The sequence below is a fragment of the Barbus barbus genome (assembly GCF_936440315.1).
Source record: "Barbus barbus genome assembly, chromosome: 17".
NCBI classification, from domain to species: Eukaryota; Metazoa; Chordata; class Actinopteri; order Cypriniformes; family Cyprinidae; genus Barbus; species Barbus barbus.
The window spans coordinates 30,031,810-30,050,846 of record NC_136745.1 but is presented as its reverse complement, the minus strand read 5'-3'; the positions used below and the strand labels follow the sequence as shown (position 1 = coordinate 30,050,846).

Genomic DNA, 19,037 nt, shown 5'->3' with positions numbered 1-19,037 from the left:
AATTAGTTCACATTTATAAAGTATTTATAAAGTTACTTATCGTTAGTAGAATGTCTAAAGTGGACTATCGAAATAAAGTGTAACCTGAAAAGATGTTCCAGATGAGGCAAGCAGGAACGTGACAGAATGGAGATATTCCTGGGATCACGCCATTTCTTGTTAATCATGAAACACACTCCTCCACCCCTGGATTTACCGGCCTCTTCTGTTCTGTCCGTCCGAAAAACAGAGAAGTTATCACTTGGCATTACAGCACTGTCCGCGGACCATGGACGAAAGCCACGTTTCTGACAAACAAAGGATGTTACAGTCCCTTATGTCCCGTTGGAAACTAATCCTGGCTCTAAGATCGTCTATCTTATTCTCCAAGGATTGGACATTTGCGAGCAGAATGCTCGGAAGACGAGGACTGTGAGCCCTTTTCTGGAGTCTATCTCGAATCCCAGTGCGTTTCCCGCGGCGTTTCTTGATCCTTCGCCTCGGGGGTTATTGTTCATCTCTGCGTTCCGAAGAATCTCCAGAAGACATGCTGGATTCCTGGATAAAGCGTCCTGGAACAGGTTAGTGTAGCGGTTTCCAATGTCCAAAAGTGTTTCTCTGTTATAGGTGATCAGTGCCGACGTGAGATGTGTCAAAAGAGAAAGTAAAACTAAGTAAAAAAGTAGATAAAAACACAATCTTAGCGGAGCGGCCTGGACGGCGTCCGAATAAAGCGGCGCCATCTTTTAGTTGTAACGTTGGTTGTAACGAGTGGTTATTTGAGTTACTGTTACCTTTCTATAATCCCTAACCAGTCTGTCCATTCTCCTCTGACATCAACAAGGCATTTCCGTCCACACACGATATTTTCTCTTTTTCGGACCATTCCCTGTAAACACTAGAGATAGTTGTTCGTGAAAATCCCAGTAGATCAGCAGTTTTTGAAATACTCAGACCAGCTCGCCTGGCACCAACAACCATTCCATGTTCAAAGTCACTTAAATCCCCTTTCTTCCCCATTTTGATGCTCGGTTTGAACTTCAGCAAGTCGTCTTCACCACGTCTAGATGCCTAAATGCATTGAGTTGCTGCCATGTGATTGGCTGATTAGCAATTTGTGTTACCAAGCAATTGAACAGGTGTACCTAATAAAGTGGCCAGTGAGTGTGTGTGTGTGTGTATATATATATAAGAACAGATTCATAGATTGAAAACGGTTAAACATCAGATACAATGCTTAAATCAGGACCGACAGATCAAATTCAGACTCAACAACAGCATTAAGACAGAGAGAAAACTCAAGTTTAGATTCCTTGACGGAAACAGGCAGGACATACAGTTCAAAATCAGATACATTAGATGAGACTAAACGGATGGACAGTTCAAAATCAGCTACCATGGCTGATTCAGCACAGGATGAGGGATCAGAGATGGCCTCCTCAGCCAGTTCAGAACAGGACAAAAGTTCATAAGTGGCCTCTGTAGCCATGACAGGATGGGATGAGGATTCGCAGATGGCCTTCATAGTGAAGTGAAGCGAAGTGAAGTGAAGTGACATACTGCCAAGTATGGTGACCCATACTCGGAATTCATGCTCTGCATTTAACCCATCCAGCGTACACACACAGCAGTGAACACACACACACCGTGAACACACACACCTCCTTATGCTGCGGCGCCGGGGACCAGTTGGGGGTTCGGTGCCTTGCTCAAGTCGTGGTATTAAGGGTGGAGAGAGCACTGGACATTCACTCCCCCCACCTACAATCCCTGCCGGCCCGAGACTCGAACCCGCAACCTTTGGATTATGAGTCCGACTTTCTAACCATTAGGCCACGACTTCCGTGACAGGACAGGATGAGAGTTCGCAGACGGCCTCTTTAGCCATGACAGGACAGGACGAGAGTTCAGGGACAGCCCTTCTGGCTGCGAAAGGACAGGCAAAGAGTTCACAGACGGCCTCTGTAGGCGTGACAGGACGGGACGAGGATTCGCAGACGGCCTCCTTAGCCGTGACAGGACAGGATGGGAGTTCAGGGACAGCCCTTCTGGCTGCGACAGGACAGACAAAGACTTGGTGAGTGGATACCATTGACACCACCGAAGGTTCTGAAGCGGTTGCCGCCACCTCTGGAGGTTCCACTGTAGTAACAGTCTCTTTGACCGCGACACGACAGACTGAGAGTTCATTGCTGGGCGCCACCACCATACATGGAACTGAAGCGAGCACCACCACTTCGGGAGGTTCTGCAGCAGGTGCCGCCACCTCTGGAGAAGCTGCAGCGGGTGCCATCGCCTGGGGCAGTTCTGTGGTGGTGTACGCCACCCAAACGCAACATAAAGCGATCCCCATCATGGAAAGCGCTTCAGACAGGGGAATTAGTGACGATCAACTGTGACTTGGCTGGACTGACGAAGATCAACTGTGACTTGGCTGGACTGATGAAGATCAACTGTGATTTGGCTGGACTGACAAAGTTCAACTGTGATTTGGCTGGACTCATGAAGATCAATTGTGACTTGGCTAGACTGACGAAGATCAATTGTGACTTGACTTGATTCATGAAGATCAACTGTGACTTGGCTGGACTCATGAAGATCAACTGTGACTTGGCTGGACTCACGAAGATTAACTGTGACTTGGCTGGACTCACAAAGATCAACTGTGACTTGGCTGGACTGACGAAGATCAACTGTGGCTTGACTTGATCCATGAAGATCAACTGTGACTTGACTGGACTCACGAAGATCAACTGTGACTTGGCTGGACTGACGAAGATCAACTGTGGCTTGACTTGATTCACGAAGATCAACTGTGACTTGGCTGGACTCACGAAGATCAACTGTGACTTGACTTGATTCACGAAGATCAACTGTGACTTGACTGGACTCACGAAGATCAACTGTGACTTGACTTGATTCACGAAGATCAACTGTGGCTTGACTTGATTCACGAAGATCAACTGTGACTTGACTTGATTCACGAAGATCAACTGTGACTTGGCTGGACTCACGAAGATCAACTGTGACTTGGCTGGACTCACGAAGATCAACTGTGACTTGGCTGGACTCATGAAGATCAACTGTGACTTGGCTGGACTCACGAAGATTAACTGTGACTTGGCTGGACTCACAAAGATCAACTGTGACTTGGCTGGACTGACGAAGATCAACTGTGGCTTGATTTGATCCATGAAGATCAACTGTGACTTGACTGGACTCACGAAGATCAACTGTGACTTGGCTGGACTGACGAAGATCAACTGTGGCTTGACTTGATTCACGAAGATCAACTGTGACTTGGCTGGACTCACGAAGATCAACTGTGACTTGACTTGATTCACGAAGATCAACTGTGACTTGACTGGACTCACGAAGATCAACTGTGACTTGACTTGATTCACGAAGATCAACTGTGGCTTGACTTGATTCACGAAGATCAACTGTGACTTGACTTGATTCATGAAGATCAACTGTGACTTGGCTGGACTCACGAAGATCAACTGTGACTTGGCTTGATTCATGAAGATCAACTGTTACTTGACTGGACTCATGATGATCAGCGGTGTATTGGCTTGACTCAGGATTGGCAGCTGTGACATAACGGGATGCTGTTGTGTCCGCCATTCAGCTCCGCTGTCACCGCCATTTTGTGAGCGTGCTCTAGTGCGGCCGCCATTACACGAGTGAGTGCGGTGTCGTGTTCCTCCGCGACGCCCACAGTGAACGCTGAACCAACAGTCAACAAAGCATAATCCATAAACTGACTGAGTGACAAACGTGGACCCTCGTGAATTAGCTTATATCTCAGCGGTTGATTAACGCCTTCACAGAAAAAGTCTGTGAGAAAAACGGCGAGACAAGGGTTAATCCTAGATACACAGGCATGAATCAGGAAACAGGAAACAAGGCAACATGAAATGACAAGACTAACTATAACTGGAAACTAGACTGCAGCTGTAGCCAAGCCACTAGGAGGCGCTGTTGTACCTACGATAGTAGGTAGGATTCCCTTTAAATACGCACTTCCGATCAGTAGATGAGCAGCGTTTCAATGTTTCAATGGTTTGGCGTGCTGGTGGTTGCCTGTCGCTGGAAGAACAATCTGTTGACTTTTAGATGTGTGATTTAGATGTTTTCATGCTGGTTATTCTGAATTGAATGACTGGTAGAGATTGAATGACCAATTGTTGACGACTGACTGATTGTTAAAGTTAAATCTGTGATCAACTGTGACTTGGCTGGACTGACGAAGATCAACTGTGGCTTGACTTGATTCACGAAGATCAACTGTGACTTGGCTGGACTCACGAAGATCAACTGTGACTTGACTTGATTCACGAAGATCAACTGTGACTTGACTGGACTCACGAAGATCAACTGTGACTTGACTTGATTCACGAAGATCAACTGTGGCTTGACTTGATTCACGAAGATCAACTGTGACTTGACTTGATTCATGAAGATCAACTGTGACTTGGCTGGACTCACGAAGATCAACTGTGACTTGGCTTGATTCATGAAGATCAACTGTTACTTGACTGGACTCATGATGATCAGCGGTGTATTGGCTTGACTCAGGATTGGCAGCTGTGACATAACGGGATGCTGTTGTGTCCGCCATTCAGCTCCGCTGTCACCGCCATTTTGTGAGCGTGCTCTAGTGCGGCCGCCATTACACGAGTGAGTGCGGTGTCGTGTTCCTCCGCGACGCCCACAGTGAACGCTGAACCAACAGTCAACAAAGCATAATCCATAAACTGACTGAGTGACAAACGTGGACCCTCGTGAATTAGCTTATATCTCAGCGGTTGATTAACGCCTTCACAGAAAAAGTCTGTGAGAAAAACGGCGAGACAAGGGTTAATCCTAGATACACAGGCATGAATCAGGAAACAGGAAACAAGGCAACATGAAATGACAAGACTAACTATAACTGGAAACTAGACTGCAGCTGTAGCCAAGCCACTAGGAGGCGCTGTTGTACCTACGATAGTAGGTAGGATTCCCTTTAAATACGCACTTCCGATCAGTAGATGAGCAGCGTTTCAATGTTTCAATGGTTTGGCGTGCTGGTGGTTGCCTGTCGCTGGAAGAACAATCTGTTGACTTTTAGATGTGTGATTTAGATGTTTTCATGCTGGTTATTCTGAATTGAATGACTGGTAGAGATTGAATGACCAATTGTTGACGACTGACTGATTGTTAAAGTTAAACGTTTTATTGGATGAAAAAAATTGTAGCACTTTCTTTTGTAGGGAAGTCATTTTTTGATTGTGATTGCTCTTAGTCAATTGTAGATATCTTAAATTCTCATGCTGGGTATCTTGGGCTGGATGAGTGGCAGACGCTGAACGAGTAGCACAGCATACTGCACGTGATCGTTGACGATCTACGGTAGGCCGTTTTATTGTGTAAAATGATTAATAATATACATTTTGTACACACTAAACTGACACCCTTTTATACAAAAGTGTTAAGAGTCCTCTCTTCTTTAGGATGTATATGGTGAGGATTGTAGTCCTTGAATGGTGTGTGTGACCAGCTAAAGTTTCAAAGGTATTTATTTAAATTTTTATTGTGAGGCTAGGATACCTAGCATTTTAATACGGTTGACTGTAATAAATTTCCAGTGGTTTCTAATTGAAATTGTAATGTTGTTTTTCTTTTTATATTTCTGTATTTAAATTAGTTGCCCTGATTGAAAATGTGGGACTGTATAACATGGGTTAACAAATTGTTTTGTTGTTTAATGTTGTTTTCTCTTTTTAGAGTTGTTTGATCCAGCTCAATTGATCACTGTTTTCCCTGCCTTGAAATTATATATTTTTTGCTTTTGTGAGTTGTTTATTTTCCCTTTTGTTGTTGGCCCATGTCTATTGTTTATTGTCTGGTCTGTCTATTCTACATGTCAACTAGGCCATTACTGGCAGCTTTACTCATTGTAACTATATATAGGGAGGAAGTATATTCACCATCACTCACATGTGTGCTGTGATTTGGTATTTCATGCTTTGAGGTGTTATGAAAATTATGGGGGTTATTGCATTAATCTATTTTTTTGGTGTTAATTAATTTTTTTATTTTCTTTGAGAGTGATATTATCCTCTGCCGTTATTTGTGTTTCCATCTTGCATGAGTAAATCGAGCCAGTTTTGAAGTGAAACTACTTGATGACTTGGTAAATAAAATTGAGACTGTGTTTATAGTAATTTTGCCTTAAGGATATTCATTTATTTGAATAGCCGTGTGAGGAAAACCCTACATGGTTTGGGATCTCCCACCCAAATAAAATCGGAGTGGCGTAGTCAAGAATAATGAATAAGAGTACTTAGTCTCCTTCATTACACAACTATCACTAGGTGAGTGATAAACGCAGAACAATACTAGAGACTAAACAGAAACACAGAATGGCTCAGTAAGGCAGCTAACACTAGGAGAGTGCTAAACGCTAGAACAATACTCGCAAACTGGAAGAGGAAGTCCAAGGCTTATAAAGCGTGTCTGAATGGATTCAGCTTTTTATGTGTAATCAGTGCCTTCAGCTGTGTGTGTGCAATCAGTGCAATGGATCATGGGAACTGTAGTCTGGAGTGACATGCAAAAGTCTGTGTGGTGTGAGAGTCAATGTAAAGAGAAGACGACATCTGGTGGTGAGCAGACGGAAGGCTACGGACTGGATTCGTGACAATAATAAAATATCCTTTTGCAAGATAACACACAATAAAATGCATACCGTCCAGTGTCCTCGGTCGTATTGTTCACCGGACACCACATCACAGTGGACCTACATCAGTGAACCTGCATCACAGTGAACCTGCACCACTCCAAAACTGACTAAAATAAAAGACAACAAATCCTCTTTATCTGATACCCCCCCCCCCCCCCCCCCCCCCCCCCCCCGAAAAAAAGGAGAGGTTTTTGTTCATTTAACTTAAATGTGTACTTAAATGCGTGGATTCAGATTCTTTTTTTGGCAATCTACTTTATCATCTTCAGCAACCGACTACAACTGACTCTGGTTAAGTAAGCTCTCAGTGATGATTTGTATTTTTTTTTAGCCTAAGGGGTTTGTTACACCCAAGTCCTGATGATTTTTTGACCCTCAAACATTTAAAAAACCTTTCACTTGATGTTGATGTTAATGTAGAAACAGTTTTCACTCAGAAATTGCTGGTAAATTTCACAAATATTGTTTTGTTCTTTTCTATCCAAATTCTGTGCTTTTATTTATTGTAATTGTGCATATCTATTTTTAAGTATTTTATGCTGTCTGGTTCTGATACCATTTTTTTGTCAGCAGGTCTCTCTTGCAAAACACATTTAAATATCATTGTGACTAACCCAGACAAACAGGACTTAATAGTAATAATTAAAATAAGAAAATGTCCAAGTTTTGAGTTGCAATCCTCCAAACATTTCCATTGTTTTTAGCATATTTTATTTTATCAGACTACATCAATATTTTTAATTGGCTCTTAATGGATAAAGCTACATTTTGTCTTGTTCTCCAGTGCAAATGTATAAAGTTGAAATCAAGACAAACTGAAAATCAAAGCAGTTCTGAGAAACTGATAAAAATTAAGTGAAAATATGATTAAAAAATCTGCCAACAGGCTCAGAAAAATTCAGTGTAATTCAAAAGGTTTTCATAGCTCACTGATACATGTTTGTTCTTGTTTCAAGTATAAATTCACTTAATTTGTTTACTTTCTCAGAAAACAAGACTTATCTTAATTTTCCATTTCAAATAGGCTAAATATTATCTTGATTTAAATGATTAATTTGTTAAATTATTGCTTCCCCTTCTTCCTGCAGGCTTGGTTAATATTATTTTAAGAATGGTGGATTTTGATTTTAATATTTGACCTAAACCCCAGATCTCTTATATATATATAGAGAGAGAAGATGATTGTATATTTAGAGGTTACATTACTGATTGTTAATAAAAGTGTTGAACTTGAAGGTCACGCCTCTGTTCTTCCTTCATTTATTGGCTGTTGAACTTGTGTTGCTGTGTTAAATTATTTCCGTGGGTATAAATCCCCGGTGGCGGAGTTGGAATCAAGTGTGACTTTTGGGTATCACTCACTTACACAAAGGTTACAAAAACATTTCCATCTACCCAGAGAATGTACGTGTGTGCAAATTACATACAGGTCCTTCTCAAAAAATTAGCATATTGTGATAAAGTTCATTATTTTCTGTAATGTACTGATAAACATTAGACTTTCATATATTTTAGATTCATTACAACACAACTGAAGTAGTTCAAGCCTTTTATTGTTTTAATATTGATGATTTTGGCATACAGCTCATGAAAACCCAAAATTCCTATCTCAAAAAATTAGCATATTTCATCCGACCAATAAAAGAAAAGTGTTTTTAATACAAAAAAAGTCAACCTTCAAATAATTGTTCAGTTATGCACTCAATACTTGGTCGGGAATCCTTTTGCAGAAATGACTGCTTCAATGCGGCATGGCATGGAGGCAATCAGCCTGTGGCACTGCTGAGGTGTTATGGAGGCCCAGGATGCTTCGATAGCGGCCTTAAGCTCATCCAGAGTGTTGGGTCTTGCGTCTCTCAACTTTCTCTTCACAATATCCCACAGATTCTCTATGGGGTTCAGGTCAGGAGAGTTGGCAGGCCAATTGAGCACAGTAATACCATGGTCAGTAAACCATTTACCAGTGGTTTTGGCACTGTGAGCAGGTGCCAGGTCGTGCTGAAAAATGAAATCTTCATCTCCATAAAGCTTTTCAGCAGATGGAAGCATGAAGTGCTCCAAAATCTCCTGATAGCTAGCTGCATTGACCCTGCCCTTGATAAAACACAGTGGACCAACACCAGCATCACTGACTGTGGGTACTTGACACTGGACTTCAGGCATTTTGGCATTTCCCTCTCCCCAGTCTTCCTCCAGACTCTGGCACCTTGATTTCCGAATGACATGCAAAATTTGCTTTCATCCGAAAAAAGTACTTTGGACCACTGAGCAACAGTCCAGTGCTGCTTCTCTGTAGCCCAGGTCAGGCGCTTCTGCCGCTGTTTCTGGTTCAAAAGTGGCTTGACCTGGGGAATGCGGCACCTGTAGCCCATTTCCTGCACACGCCTGTACACGGTGGCTCTGGATGTTTCTACTCCAGACTCAGTCCACTGCTTCCGCAGGTCCCCCAAGGTCTGGAATCGGTCCTTCTCCACAATCTTCCTCAGGGTCCGGTCACCTCTTCTCGTTGTGCTGCGTTTTCTGCCACACTTTTTCCTTCCCACAGACTTCCCACTGAGGTGCCTTGATACAGCACTCTGGGAACAGCCTATTCGTTCAGAAATTTCTTTCTGTGTCTTACCCTCTTGCTTGAGGGTGTCAATGATGGCCTTCTGGACAGCAGTCAGGTCGGCAGTCTTACCCATGATTGCGGTTTTGAGTAATGAACCAGGCTGGGAGTTTTCAAAAGCCTCAGGAATCTTTTGCAGGTGTTTAGAGTTAATTAGTTGATTCAGATGATTAGGTTAATAGCTCGTTTAGAGAACCTTTTCATGATATGCTAATTTTTTGAGATAGGAATTTTGGGTTTTCATGAGCTGTATGCCAAAATCATCAATATTAAAACAATAAAAGGCTTGAACTACTTCAGTTGTGTTGTAATGAATCTAAAATATATGAAAGTCTAATGTTTATCAGTACATTACAGAAAATAATGAACTTTATCACAATATGCTAATTTTTTGAGAAGGACCTGTATATCGCCTTACAGATAATATATACTGTATAAACACTGGCAATATCACTCTTGAAACAAGACAATATATGTTATTACATTTCCATATGGATGATTTGATACAGCTCGATCTTAAGCAGGTTTAAACAATATTATTTAATGTTATTATTATTTACAGTATTACAGAATATACAGCACACATTCATCATTAAATTGTTTCCATTTTCCTTCACTTTAAAAATTCAGTCAAAATCCATCAAAAAGTAAAAGTCGGGCATTAATCTTTTGAACAAATACCAACCAACGTGGATTCAGATGCAGCAGCGGCTCCTGATGGACGATTCTGCAAGAACAGATACAGCTACTCCAGAAACATTACACAAACCTTCCTGAAAGCAGTGAAAGATCTTGAAGAAGATCTTCTGCTTCAAGATGTTAACTGATGGACTGGAGTGGTATGTTTTTATCAGCTGTTTGGACTCTTTTTCTGACAGCACCCATTCACTGCAGAGCATCCATTGCTGAGACACTGATGCAGAGACACATTTCTACAAACCTGATGAAGAAACAAACTCATCTACATCTCGGATGTCCTGAGGATGAGTGCATTTTCATGTTTGCCTGAACTATTCCATTAATTTTAAGGGTTAATTGCGCAGGAGCCCTGTTCTGTGTGCCACCTTCATCATGGGGAACCTCTGCTGGACTCTGAGTCTCTGCGGCCCGATGTTAATCGGCGTTCTCCTCCTCCTACTCTTCCTCACCACAGAGATGATGACGAGCATGCAGAGCATGGAGGCGCTGATGGACACGCAGACGCTGAAGAACAGAAGCGGTTTGTTCTCTCCCCACTGCTCTTCTCCCTCTACACCAACGACTGCACATCTAAAGACCCCTCTGTCAAGCTCCTGAAGTTTGCAGACGACACCACACTGATCGGCCTCATCCAGGACGGTGACGAGTCTGCTTACAGACAGGAGGTTAAGGAGCTGGCTGTCTGGTGCAGTCTCAACAACCTGGAGCTTAACACGCTCAAAACTGTGGAGATGATCGTGGACTTCAGGAGAACCCCCCCTGCTCTCCCCCCACTCACCATCATGAACAGCACTGTGACTGCAGTGGAGTCATTCAGATTCCTGGGCACCACCATCTCTCAGGACCTGAAGTGGGATATTCACATAGACTCCATTGTGAAAAAGGCCCAGCAATAATTGTTGAACACACACTATTTATACACTTATTTATCTAACACACATACTTAAGTCTACATTTCAATTTGCACATAATATACCTGTACATACAAAACTGCCTATTGGAAGGAAAGGAAGGTATGTGACATGTGGCCAAGTATGGTGTCCCACGCTTGGAATTTGCAGTTGGGGATTCGGTGCCTTGCTCAAGGGCACCTCAGTCGTGGTATTGAGGGTGAAGAGAGTGCTGGACAGTCACTCCCCCCACCTACAATCTCTGCGGGACCTGAGACTCGAACCTTCAACCTTCGGATAACTAGTCCAACTCGTTAACCATTAGGCCATGACTGCCCCCAATATCAGAATCAGAATCAGAATGAGCTTTATTGGCCAAGTAGGTATGTTTACGCATACAAGGAATTTGTTGTAGTGACAGAAGCTCCACAGTGCAACAGAAAGACAGTAACAGGACAGGACACAGGTAATAAAAGAATAACAACAATTAACCAAAAGGCAATGTACAAAGCAGCAGAAACACAATATATAATATAGACAACTTGTTGTCTATATTATATACTTGTTGCACATACAATTGTCAATTTGTATATTGTTATTCCTTATGTACTTGTTCTATTTTTTAATCTTCTTTTATTATCTGTCCTGTCCTTTGAGTTTAGTTTGATCTCTAATTAAACACACCTGAAAAAACTAGTCAAGGGCTGTATCCGAAATCGCCCCCTATAGCCTCATTCACTATTCCCTACATTAGTCCACTCATACAGTTCACTTGAAGGAGTGAATGAAAACACACAGTGCACCGGAAGGACTGCCGCTTTTGCATAGTTTGCTTGCTGTTTAATAATCATTTGATACGAGCAGCTCCAATAGTAAGATTGAAGGATTTATCTTGAACTCTGTCACTGAAATTATTTATAAACCCTAATAGTCAGTTTACAATTAATTTTGTTCCTGTGTTGTATTACGCTGTGTTACGCCGTGGACGAGTGCTTCTAAAATGAATGGATGGGTGATTCAGCTGCGGGCGCCATCTTCTGGTGAGACTCGGGAATTCATTCGGCGCACGGCTCTCTCAGTGCATTCTGGGGATTCTCTAGCCGTTGAGTGTAAATCGGCTGTAAATCGTGTTTGCGGTGCATTGTGGGATTGAATGAGTGCACTCAAGAACATCCACTATGGTTTCGAACACCACTTAAAATGGCTGAACCCTCAAATAGTGCCCTATTTGAGGGTATAGGGGGTGATTTCGGATACAGCCATGGTCTTTGCATTTACTTTAATAACAGTCAGGTGTGTTGAAACTAAACTCAGGAATGAGGAACCTGTTTTACAGACCCACAGACAAACCTGTTTTACACACGTCACTCAAACACTGAACCAGGAAACAGGAATCACGTGAGTTCAGGGAAAGAGAAACTGAAGTGTAGTTGAGCTGTTGTGTGTTTGTGTCTCTGTATTAGTGCAGTAAAATGGCTGAAGCCAGATTTTCTCAGGATGAGTTCATGTGTTCAGTGTGTCTAGATCTCCTGAAGGATCCAGTGGCTATTTCCTGTGGACACAGTTACTGTAAGAGCTGTATTACAGACTGCTGGGATCAGGAGGATCAGAAGGGAGTCTACAGCTGCCCTCAGTGCAGACAGACCTTCAGTCCAAGACCTGCTTTAGCTAGAAACACCATCTTGGCTGAAGTGGTAGAGAAACTGAAGAAGACCAAACTTCAAAGTGCGGTTCCTGCTGGAGCTGGAGATGTTCAGTGTGACGTCTGTACTGGAAGAAAATACAAAGCCGTCAAGTCCTGTCTGGTGTGTCTGAACTCTTACTGTCAGAATCACCTCGAACAACACGAGAGTTTGTTTAAAGGAAAGAGACACAATCTGACTGAAGCCACTGGACGACTGCAGGAGATGATCTGCCAGAAACATGAGAAGCTCCTTGAGGTTTTCTGCCGCACTGATCAGAAATGTATATGTATGCTGTGTTTGGTGGATGAACATAAAAACCATGATACTGTATCAGCTGCAGCACAGAGGACAGAGAAACAGGTATTTAACACTAGACACTGATGAAATATTGCTTTCAAATGTGTTTATATCAGCACCATATTAACAGCTTACAGCATTCACTCTGAACACGACAGCAGAAATGAATAGCAGCTGCAGGAAGAGTTTCACTGTTTGCTGAAAATGAACCATAAACCTTTATCAACACAATCTTTCATAAAATAGGCCTTGATTAAGAAACAAATATCTATATATATATATATATATATATATATATATATATATATATCTATATATATATATATATATATATATATATATATATATATATATATATACTTCTATCAGTCTAAATGCAGTGACAGACACAGAAACACTGTCAGTGTGAAGCTATGTATGTGTCAGGTTAACTTTTATGATAGTTACACTTACAGTGTGAAACAGGCCTTAATCTTTATAATAATTAATGTACAATAGTGGTAAATGATTAATCATACCTTCTAGAGTTTTATTAATCTACAGCCCTTTTTTGTGAGATTCACTATCATCTGTTTGTCCTGCAGAAGCAGCTGAAGGAGACGCAGAAGACGATCCAGCAGAGAATCCAGCAGAGAGAGAAAGATCTCCAGCAGCTGAGAGAGGCTGTGGAGTCTCATAAGGTGAGTCTGGAGAAGAAGAGAAGTTTGTCTCAGTCTCAGTTCAGACTCACTGAAGCCTGAATCACTGTGTGTCCTAACAGCGCTCTGCACAGACAGCAGTGGAGGACAGTGAGAGGATCTTTACTGAGCTCATCCGCTCCATTGAGAGAAGCCGCTCTGAGCTGATACGGCTGATCAGAGATCAGGAAAAGCAAGCAGTGAGTCGAGCTGAAGGACAACTGGAGCGACTGGAGCAGGAGATCAATGATCTGAGGAGGAGAGACGCTGAGCTGGAGCAGCTTTCACACACACAGGATCACATCCAGTTCCTGCAGGTAACACAGATCTAGAAGAACAGGATCATAGTGGACTTGAGCAGATCCTGCTGTGACACCAGACTCACAGAGAAACATTTCATGAGTGTCTTATTATATAATCGTCAGTCAGACTCTCTTCTTTTAAAAGAGACGCCTCTTAGGTTTCAGCACCAGAAATCTTGCTCAGATGGGTCTTATGTCAGTACTTTTCTTTAAATCACTTGTAAAAGCGGCGTCCCACTGCTCCGTATAGTCAGTCCATCCTTGCTCACTTTACAATATTGCCTCCCCCTCTCAAAATTACTAAAAAAGACCAAAATGCAAGCTGCCACAAATAATCTGTGTTTACTTGACTGACTGAACAATGCTTCAGTGTACTGAAACCAAACCAAACCTGAGTGTGTCTTAAGGGTTCTAGTTAGTTTCAGTGTTTCTATGTGCTGTAAAGTTATAAATAATGGTCAATCTAATCCTAGCCTTTGAGCTGCTTTTCCTGAGCAAGTCTACTCAACTCTACAATCAGACTCCATTGATGTGCTTGAGATGTTAGATGGACATTTATGTTCTTAGCAGATGTTTTATCATCCAAACTATTTCCTAGAAAGTTCACATATAGTGTAAGCAGCAAATACTATAATCTGTAGCTCTAATGTGATGTAATGAATATGAGAAGAATAAAGCTGATGCTGTGAAAGTGCTGGATTACGTTACTAAAGATCAGTCAAATCTGATGTTGGAGCAGGTTATTGGGTGAAGTGTGGAGCTGATGAGTTTTGATTTCTGTTTTCTGTAGAGTTTCCAGTCTCTCTCAGCTCCTCCTGAATCTACAGACGTAAATGATGATCTCTTCAGTTCTCTCGTCTCTTCTGATGATCTGAGAGAATCTGTCCATCAGCTGAGAGACAAACTGGAGGATTTCTGCAAAGAGGAGCTCAAGAAGATCTCAGACAGAGGTAAAGTCCTGGAGATTCATCTGCTCATCATCATCTCATATCATGGAGAACATCATATTAGAAATGTGTTAGGAATGGATGCAGGATCATGAGAATCACACTGTTCATGTCTGTTGATTTCCACAGTCACATCCACCAACATTGTTCCCAGGACCAGGAACGACTTCCTAAAATGTAAGTCAGTAAGAAAACTAGCAGAAAACCTCACTGAGTGTGTTCATGTTCTTCTGTAGAAGGAGAAAGAAGAGTTTATAATTGATGATGTAAACGGGGTGTAAATTTGGTCTAACAGTAGGGGGGACAATTTCTCAAGAGCAGTTTTTGAAGGGGACACAAATAATACAGCTAAAATTTACTTGTAAGGATATACACAGAGGAAAACCTTACTATTAGTGTAGCAGGGAGACTATTGCGTTATTTTATGACAAATGTTGACGAATCTACAAATGTAGAGCGAAAGCACATTAATAGACCATTTCAGTGTTTTGCAGACTCAAAATGATGAAAACCGGACGTAAACAATAACAAAGGAAAGCTACTGCGCATGTCTGGTCCTGAAGCATTTCCGGTAGCGCCATCTTCAAATCTCAGATCTGTCAAAACAAGCACGTACTATTTAAGTCTAGCGAAGACGTAACAGTTAAGGTATTTCCAGACGGCTCTGATTGATGCGTGCGTTTACTCGAGAGATGGTGGTAATGTTAAATGTATTGCTGTCTGGATGCTTACAATTAACTGCATAGCGGAACGTTTGGGATCATTTGTTCGTACAATGGATGACATCAGTCTTATGTTTGGTTAAACTGAAGCGAGACAAACAGTGTCACTTACGATCTTATCATGGTTTGTCACTAAGATGTCCGGGGAGGTTTTTAGTGGACATTTCACTTGCACTGCTGGGTCAGTCTGTATATCTATGCAAATGTTCTTTTTCATATTTATTTATACAGCACTTTTCACAATACATATAGTTTCACTGCAGCTTTACAGAACATGCATGTTTATTACAACACTAAATTAAAGCTAATAAACTAATCACTACATCCCATTATTACTGATTTCAATCGTTTTATAATGTGTGCTTAGTTTGGTCAAGTTTGTTGCTGTGGAACAGTGCGAGAAAGAATTTGAGTGCTCTATCTGAGCCATCATGTGGTCATAAATAAACAAGATGAATGCAGTTCAGTGCTGGCTACCATGTTTTGCATAAACCTATATTCGTTTGTTTTTTTAAAAGTATAGCCTACATGCAGATTAATAAATGCACACACACTACATACAGCATATATGTGGGTATGCATGTCTTTATGCACATTTACTGTAAACACACACACATACAGAAGTACTGGTCAAAAGTGTGGGCACTATTACTATTAATAATAATATGTTTTTGAAGGAAGTCTCCAATGCTCATCAAGCCTGCATTTAATTGATCAAAAAAGAGGCATATTTTGAAATATTATTACAATTTAAAATAACGGTTTTCTATTTTAATGTGCTTTAAAATATTATTTATTTCTGTGATCAAATCTGAATTTACAGCATATTTACTCCAGATATCAGTGTCACATGATCCTTCGGAAATCATTCTGAAATGCTGATTTATTATCAGTTTTGGAAACAATTGTGCTGTTTAATATTTTTTATAACCTGTGATAATTTTAGGATTATTTGAAGAATGAAAGAACAGCATTTATTTAAAATATAAATATTTTGTAATAGTAATAAATCTAATACTAATAGTGATGTATAGTGTGACTTTTGACCAGTACTGCATTTAAACAAAAGACATCCTCTCACTTTACTTACTTTTTTTTGCCGCCATTGTTTTGAATGCGCTCCAACACTAACCGGAAACGTCCGAGGAACAAAGACATCACTTCCTTAAACAGCCGAATAGCCGTTTGAAATGTGCGCGAAACCGGACGCGCGCTCTCAGCAGTGGCGCCTCCAGAAATTTTTCATTGGGGTGGCCAGATGGGGCCACTTAAAATCTTGGGGTGGCACACCAAAACTATAAACCCTAAAAATGTATTGGTGATTTAAAAAAAAAAATCCCATTGTTTTTGCCTTTTTTATGTCTATTCATGCCATTTTATTTTTTAGGAAAAAAATATGAATAAAATATATTTTTTCAAAAATTTTAATTTTCCATTTTTTTTCTAATGCTCTAAACAATGTAATGACATGAAAAAAAGCTTTTTTGGGGGGGTCTCAGGAGGATATAGCGGACACATGACAGAATCGGCAATGAAGTCAGCACACGCTTTTGACGCGTGCCATTTTGAGAACACTACAGAAAGAGCACGTTGTTTTCGCCTGTGTGGATACTTCAAACGACGTTTGCTCTGCCTGTGTGGTTTACCTGTAACACGTTCAGAACGTGCGTTTTGTCCGACTCCAAACGCACGCATTCGACGCCCATTTCCTGTTATGATAAACGCACGTCAAAAACGCGCGTTTTTGGTGACTCCAAAGCGCGCGTCAAGAACGCGCGTTTCATAGGAAATCACACGTCGAAGACGCGCGTTTTGATACACAAAACCGTGCGTTTCCGACGCGCGTTCGCCATAATCCCAAAGCGCGCGCTAAGAACGCGCGTTTTCATGCCTGCCTGACTGTGCATTAGGGATGAAATGCATAACTGATGCTACTAAAATTTATACTGGCCAGTGGGGTGGCCAGTGTGGTGGCCAGGAGTCGGCCAGGGGTGGGCCACCCCCTGGTGGCGCCATTGGCTCTCAGATGCACAAACTGTGTCCTGTGCACGTGCAAAGAGAAAATAATCACTTCATCCGATGTTTAAGTGAATAAAATAGCCAATTGACAGCCTGGAGTTCCACAAATATTGACTTGTTCTCTCACCGGACTTGTGTTTATGATATAAAAGAGGAAAGCATTTGGACCAAAGCACTGAGAGTCAAGGGAGGGAGACTCAAAATTACATTTTTGCCCCGATTGTGTTGTTTTACTACTCAAATTATTTTAAGTATAAAACATTATTTACAGTACACCGTGTGGTTTTAATCCTATTTTTAGTGGGGACAAGGACACCCCTCAGATAGGTTGGGTGTTGTGAACCCTGAAGAGTTCAGTTACATGAGAAGATCAGACAGATTCATAATTCCTGATTCTGATGTGTTTTATCTCCATCAGATTCCCATCAGTTCACTCTGGATCTGAACACAGTGAATAAAAACCTCCTTCTGTCTGAGAACAACAGAGTGATTACTAACACTGGCACAGTCCAGCCGTATCCTGATCATCCAGACAGATTTGATGTGTGTCGTCAGGTGTTGTGTAGAGAGAGTGTGAGTGGACGCTGTTACTGGGAGATTGAGTGCAGTGGAGATTATGTGTTTATATCAGTGTCATATAAGAGCATCAGCAGGAAGGGACGGGGTAAAGAGTGTTGGTTTGGATATAATGATCAGTCCTGGAGTTTGTTCTGCTCTCCCTCCAGATACTCATTCATACACAATAACATAGAGACTGATCTCTCTGTGAAGTCCATCATCAGGAGAATAGGAGTGTTTGTGGATCCCAGAGCAGGAACTCTGTCCTTCTACAGCGTCTCTGACACAATGAGCCTCATCCACACAGTCCAGACCACATTCACTCAGACCCTCTATCCTGGGTTTGTGGTTGGTCTTGGATCATCAGTGAAACTGTGTTGATGAATCAGAATAGACCGATGAGAGATTCTACCCATAATGCTTTGAGCTGCAGGATAAATCAGTAACAGATGTTATAGAGTCTCTTCATCACATTAATATGAACATGAATCAGAAATCCTCATCTAGACAGTAAATCAGTGATGATCTGTGTTTCTGGGCTTTTCTCAAACTCACATCAGTCATTTGTATTCTTACTATCAAACTCAGCCTGATATTATCATTCATCTGATTTTCTCAGATGTTTGTAATAAAACACAATGTCAAATCATCTGATGAATGTGTCAAATGTCTGAATGCTGCATGAATTATGAATAAAATTAATGAATCGACTGAAATCAGCTTCAGGAGAGTTTCTGATGTTATCAAATATGACATAAATCACAGCATTTAATCAAATACATTCATTCTAACTACAGTAAAGACAGTAAAATATTAATTTTATACAGTAAAATATTAAATTATGATGAGATCTTCAGTGAAAGATCATGACAGAATATTTACTTCCTGAAATATGTCTTTTCTTCTGAGTAGGGAAATGTTTTA

General features: G+C 41.3%; 1 protein-coding gene across 1 annotated transcript; it reads left to right on the top strand.

The window, feature by feature from the left end:
• Positions 1-12,297: 12,297 nt before the first annotated feature.
• On the top strand, positions 12,298-18,826 carry LOC306883450 (tripartite motif-containing protein 16-like). Its single transcript, XM_079438724.1, has 6 exons — positions 12,298-12,951; positions 13,473-13,568; positions 13,649-13,882; positions 14,658-14,817; positions 14,944-14,991; positions 17,974-18,826. Exons 1-6 carry the CDS (start codon positions 12,379-12,381, stop codon positions 18,492-18,494), a joined length of 1,632 nt encoding a protein of 543 aa, XP_079294850.1. The 5' UTR covers positions 12,298-12,378; the 3' UTR covers positions 18,495-18,826.
• Positions 18,827-19,037: the final 211 nt, after the last annotated feature.

What these genes read in the sequence shown, in the direction of transcription:
- LOC306883450 (XM_079438724.1), top strand. Translation starts at nt 12,379, where the DNA reads ATGGCTGAAGCCAGATTTTCTCAGGATGAGTTCATGTGTTCAGTGTGT. An exon ending in ATCACATCCAGTTCCTGCAG is followed by an intron (nt 13,883 to 14,657) that starts GTAACACAGATC and finishes TGTTTTCTGTAG; the next exon opens with AGTTTCCAGTCTCTCTCAGC. An exon ending in CAAGAAGATCTCAGACAGAG is followed by an intron (nt 14,818 to 14,943) that starts GTAAAGTCCTGG and finishes TGATTTCCACAG; the next exon opens with TCACATCCACCAACATTGTT.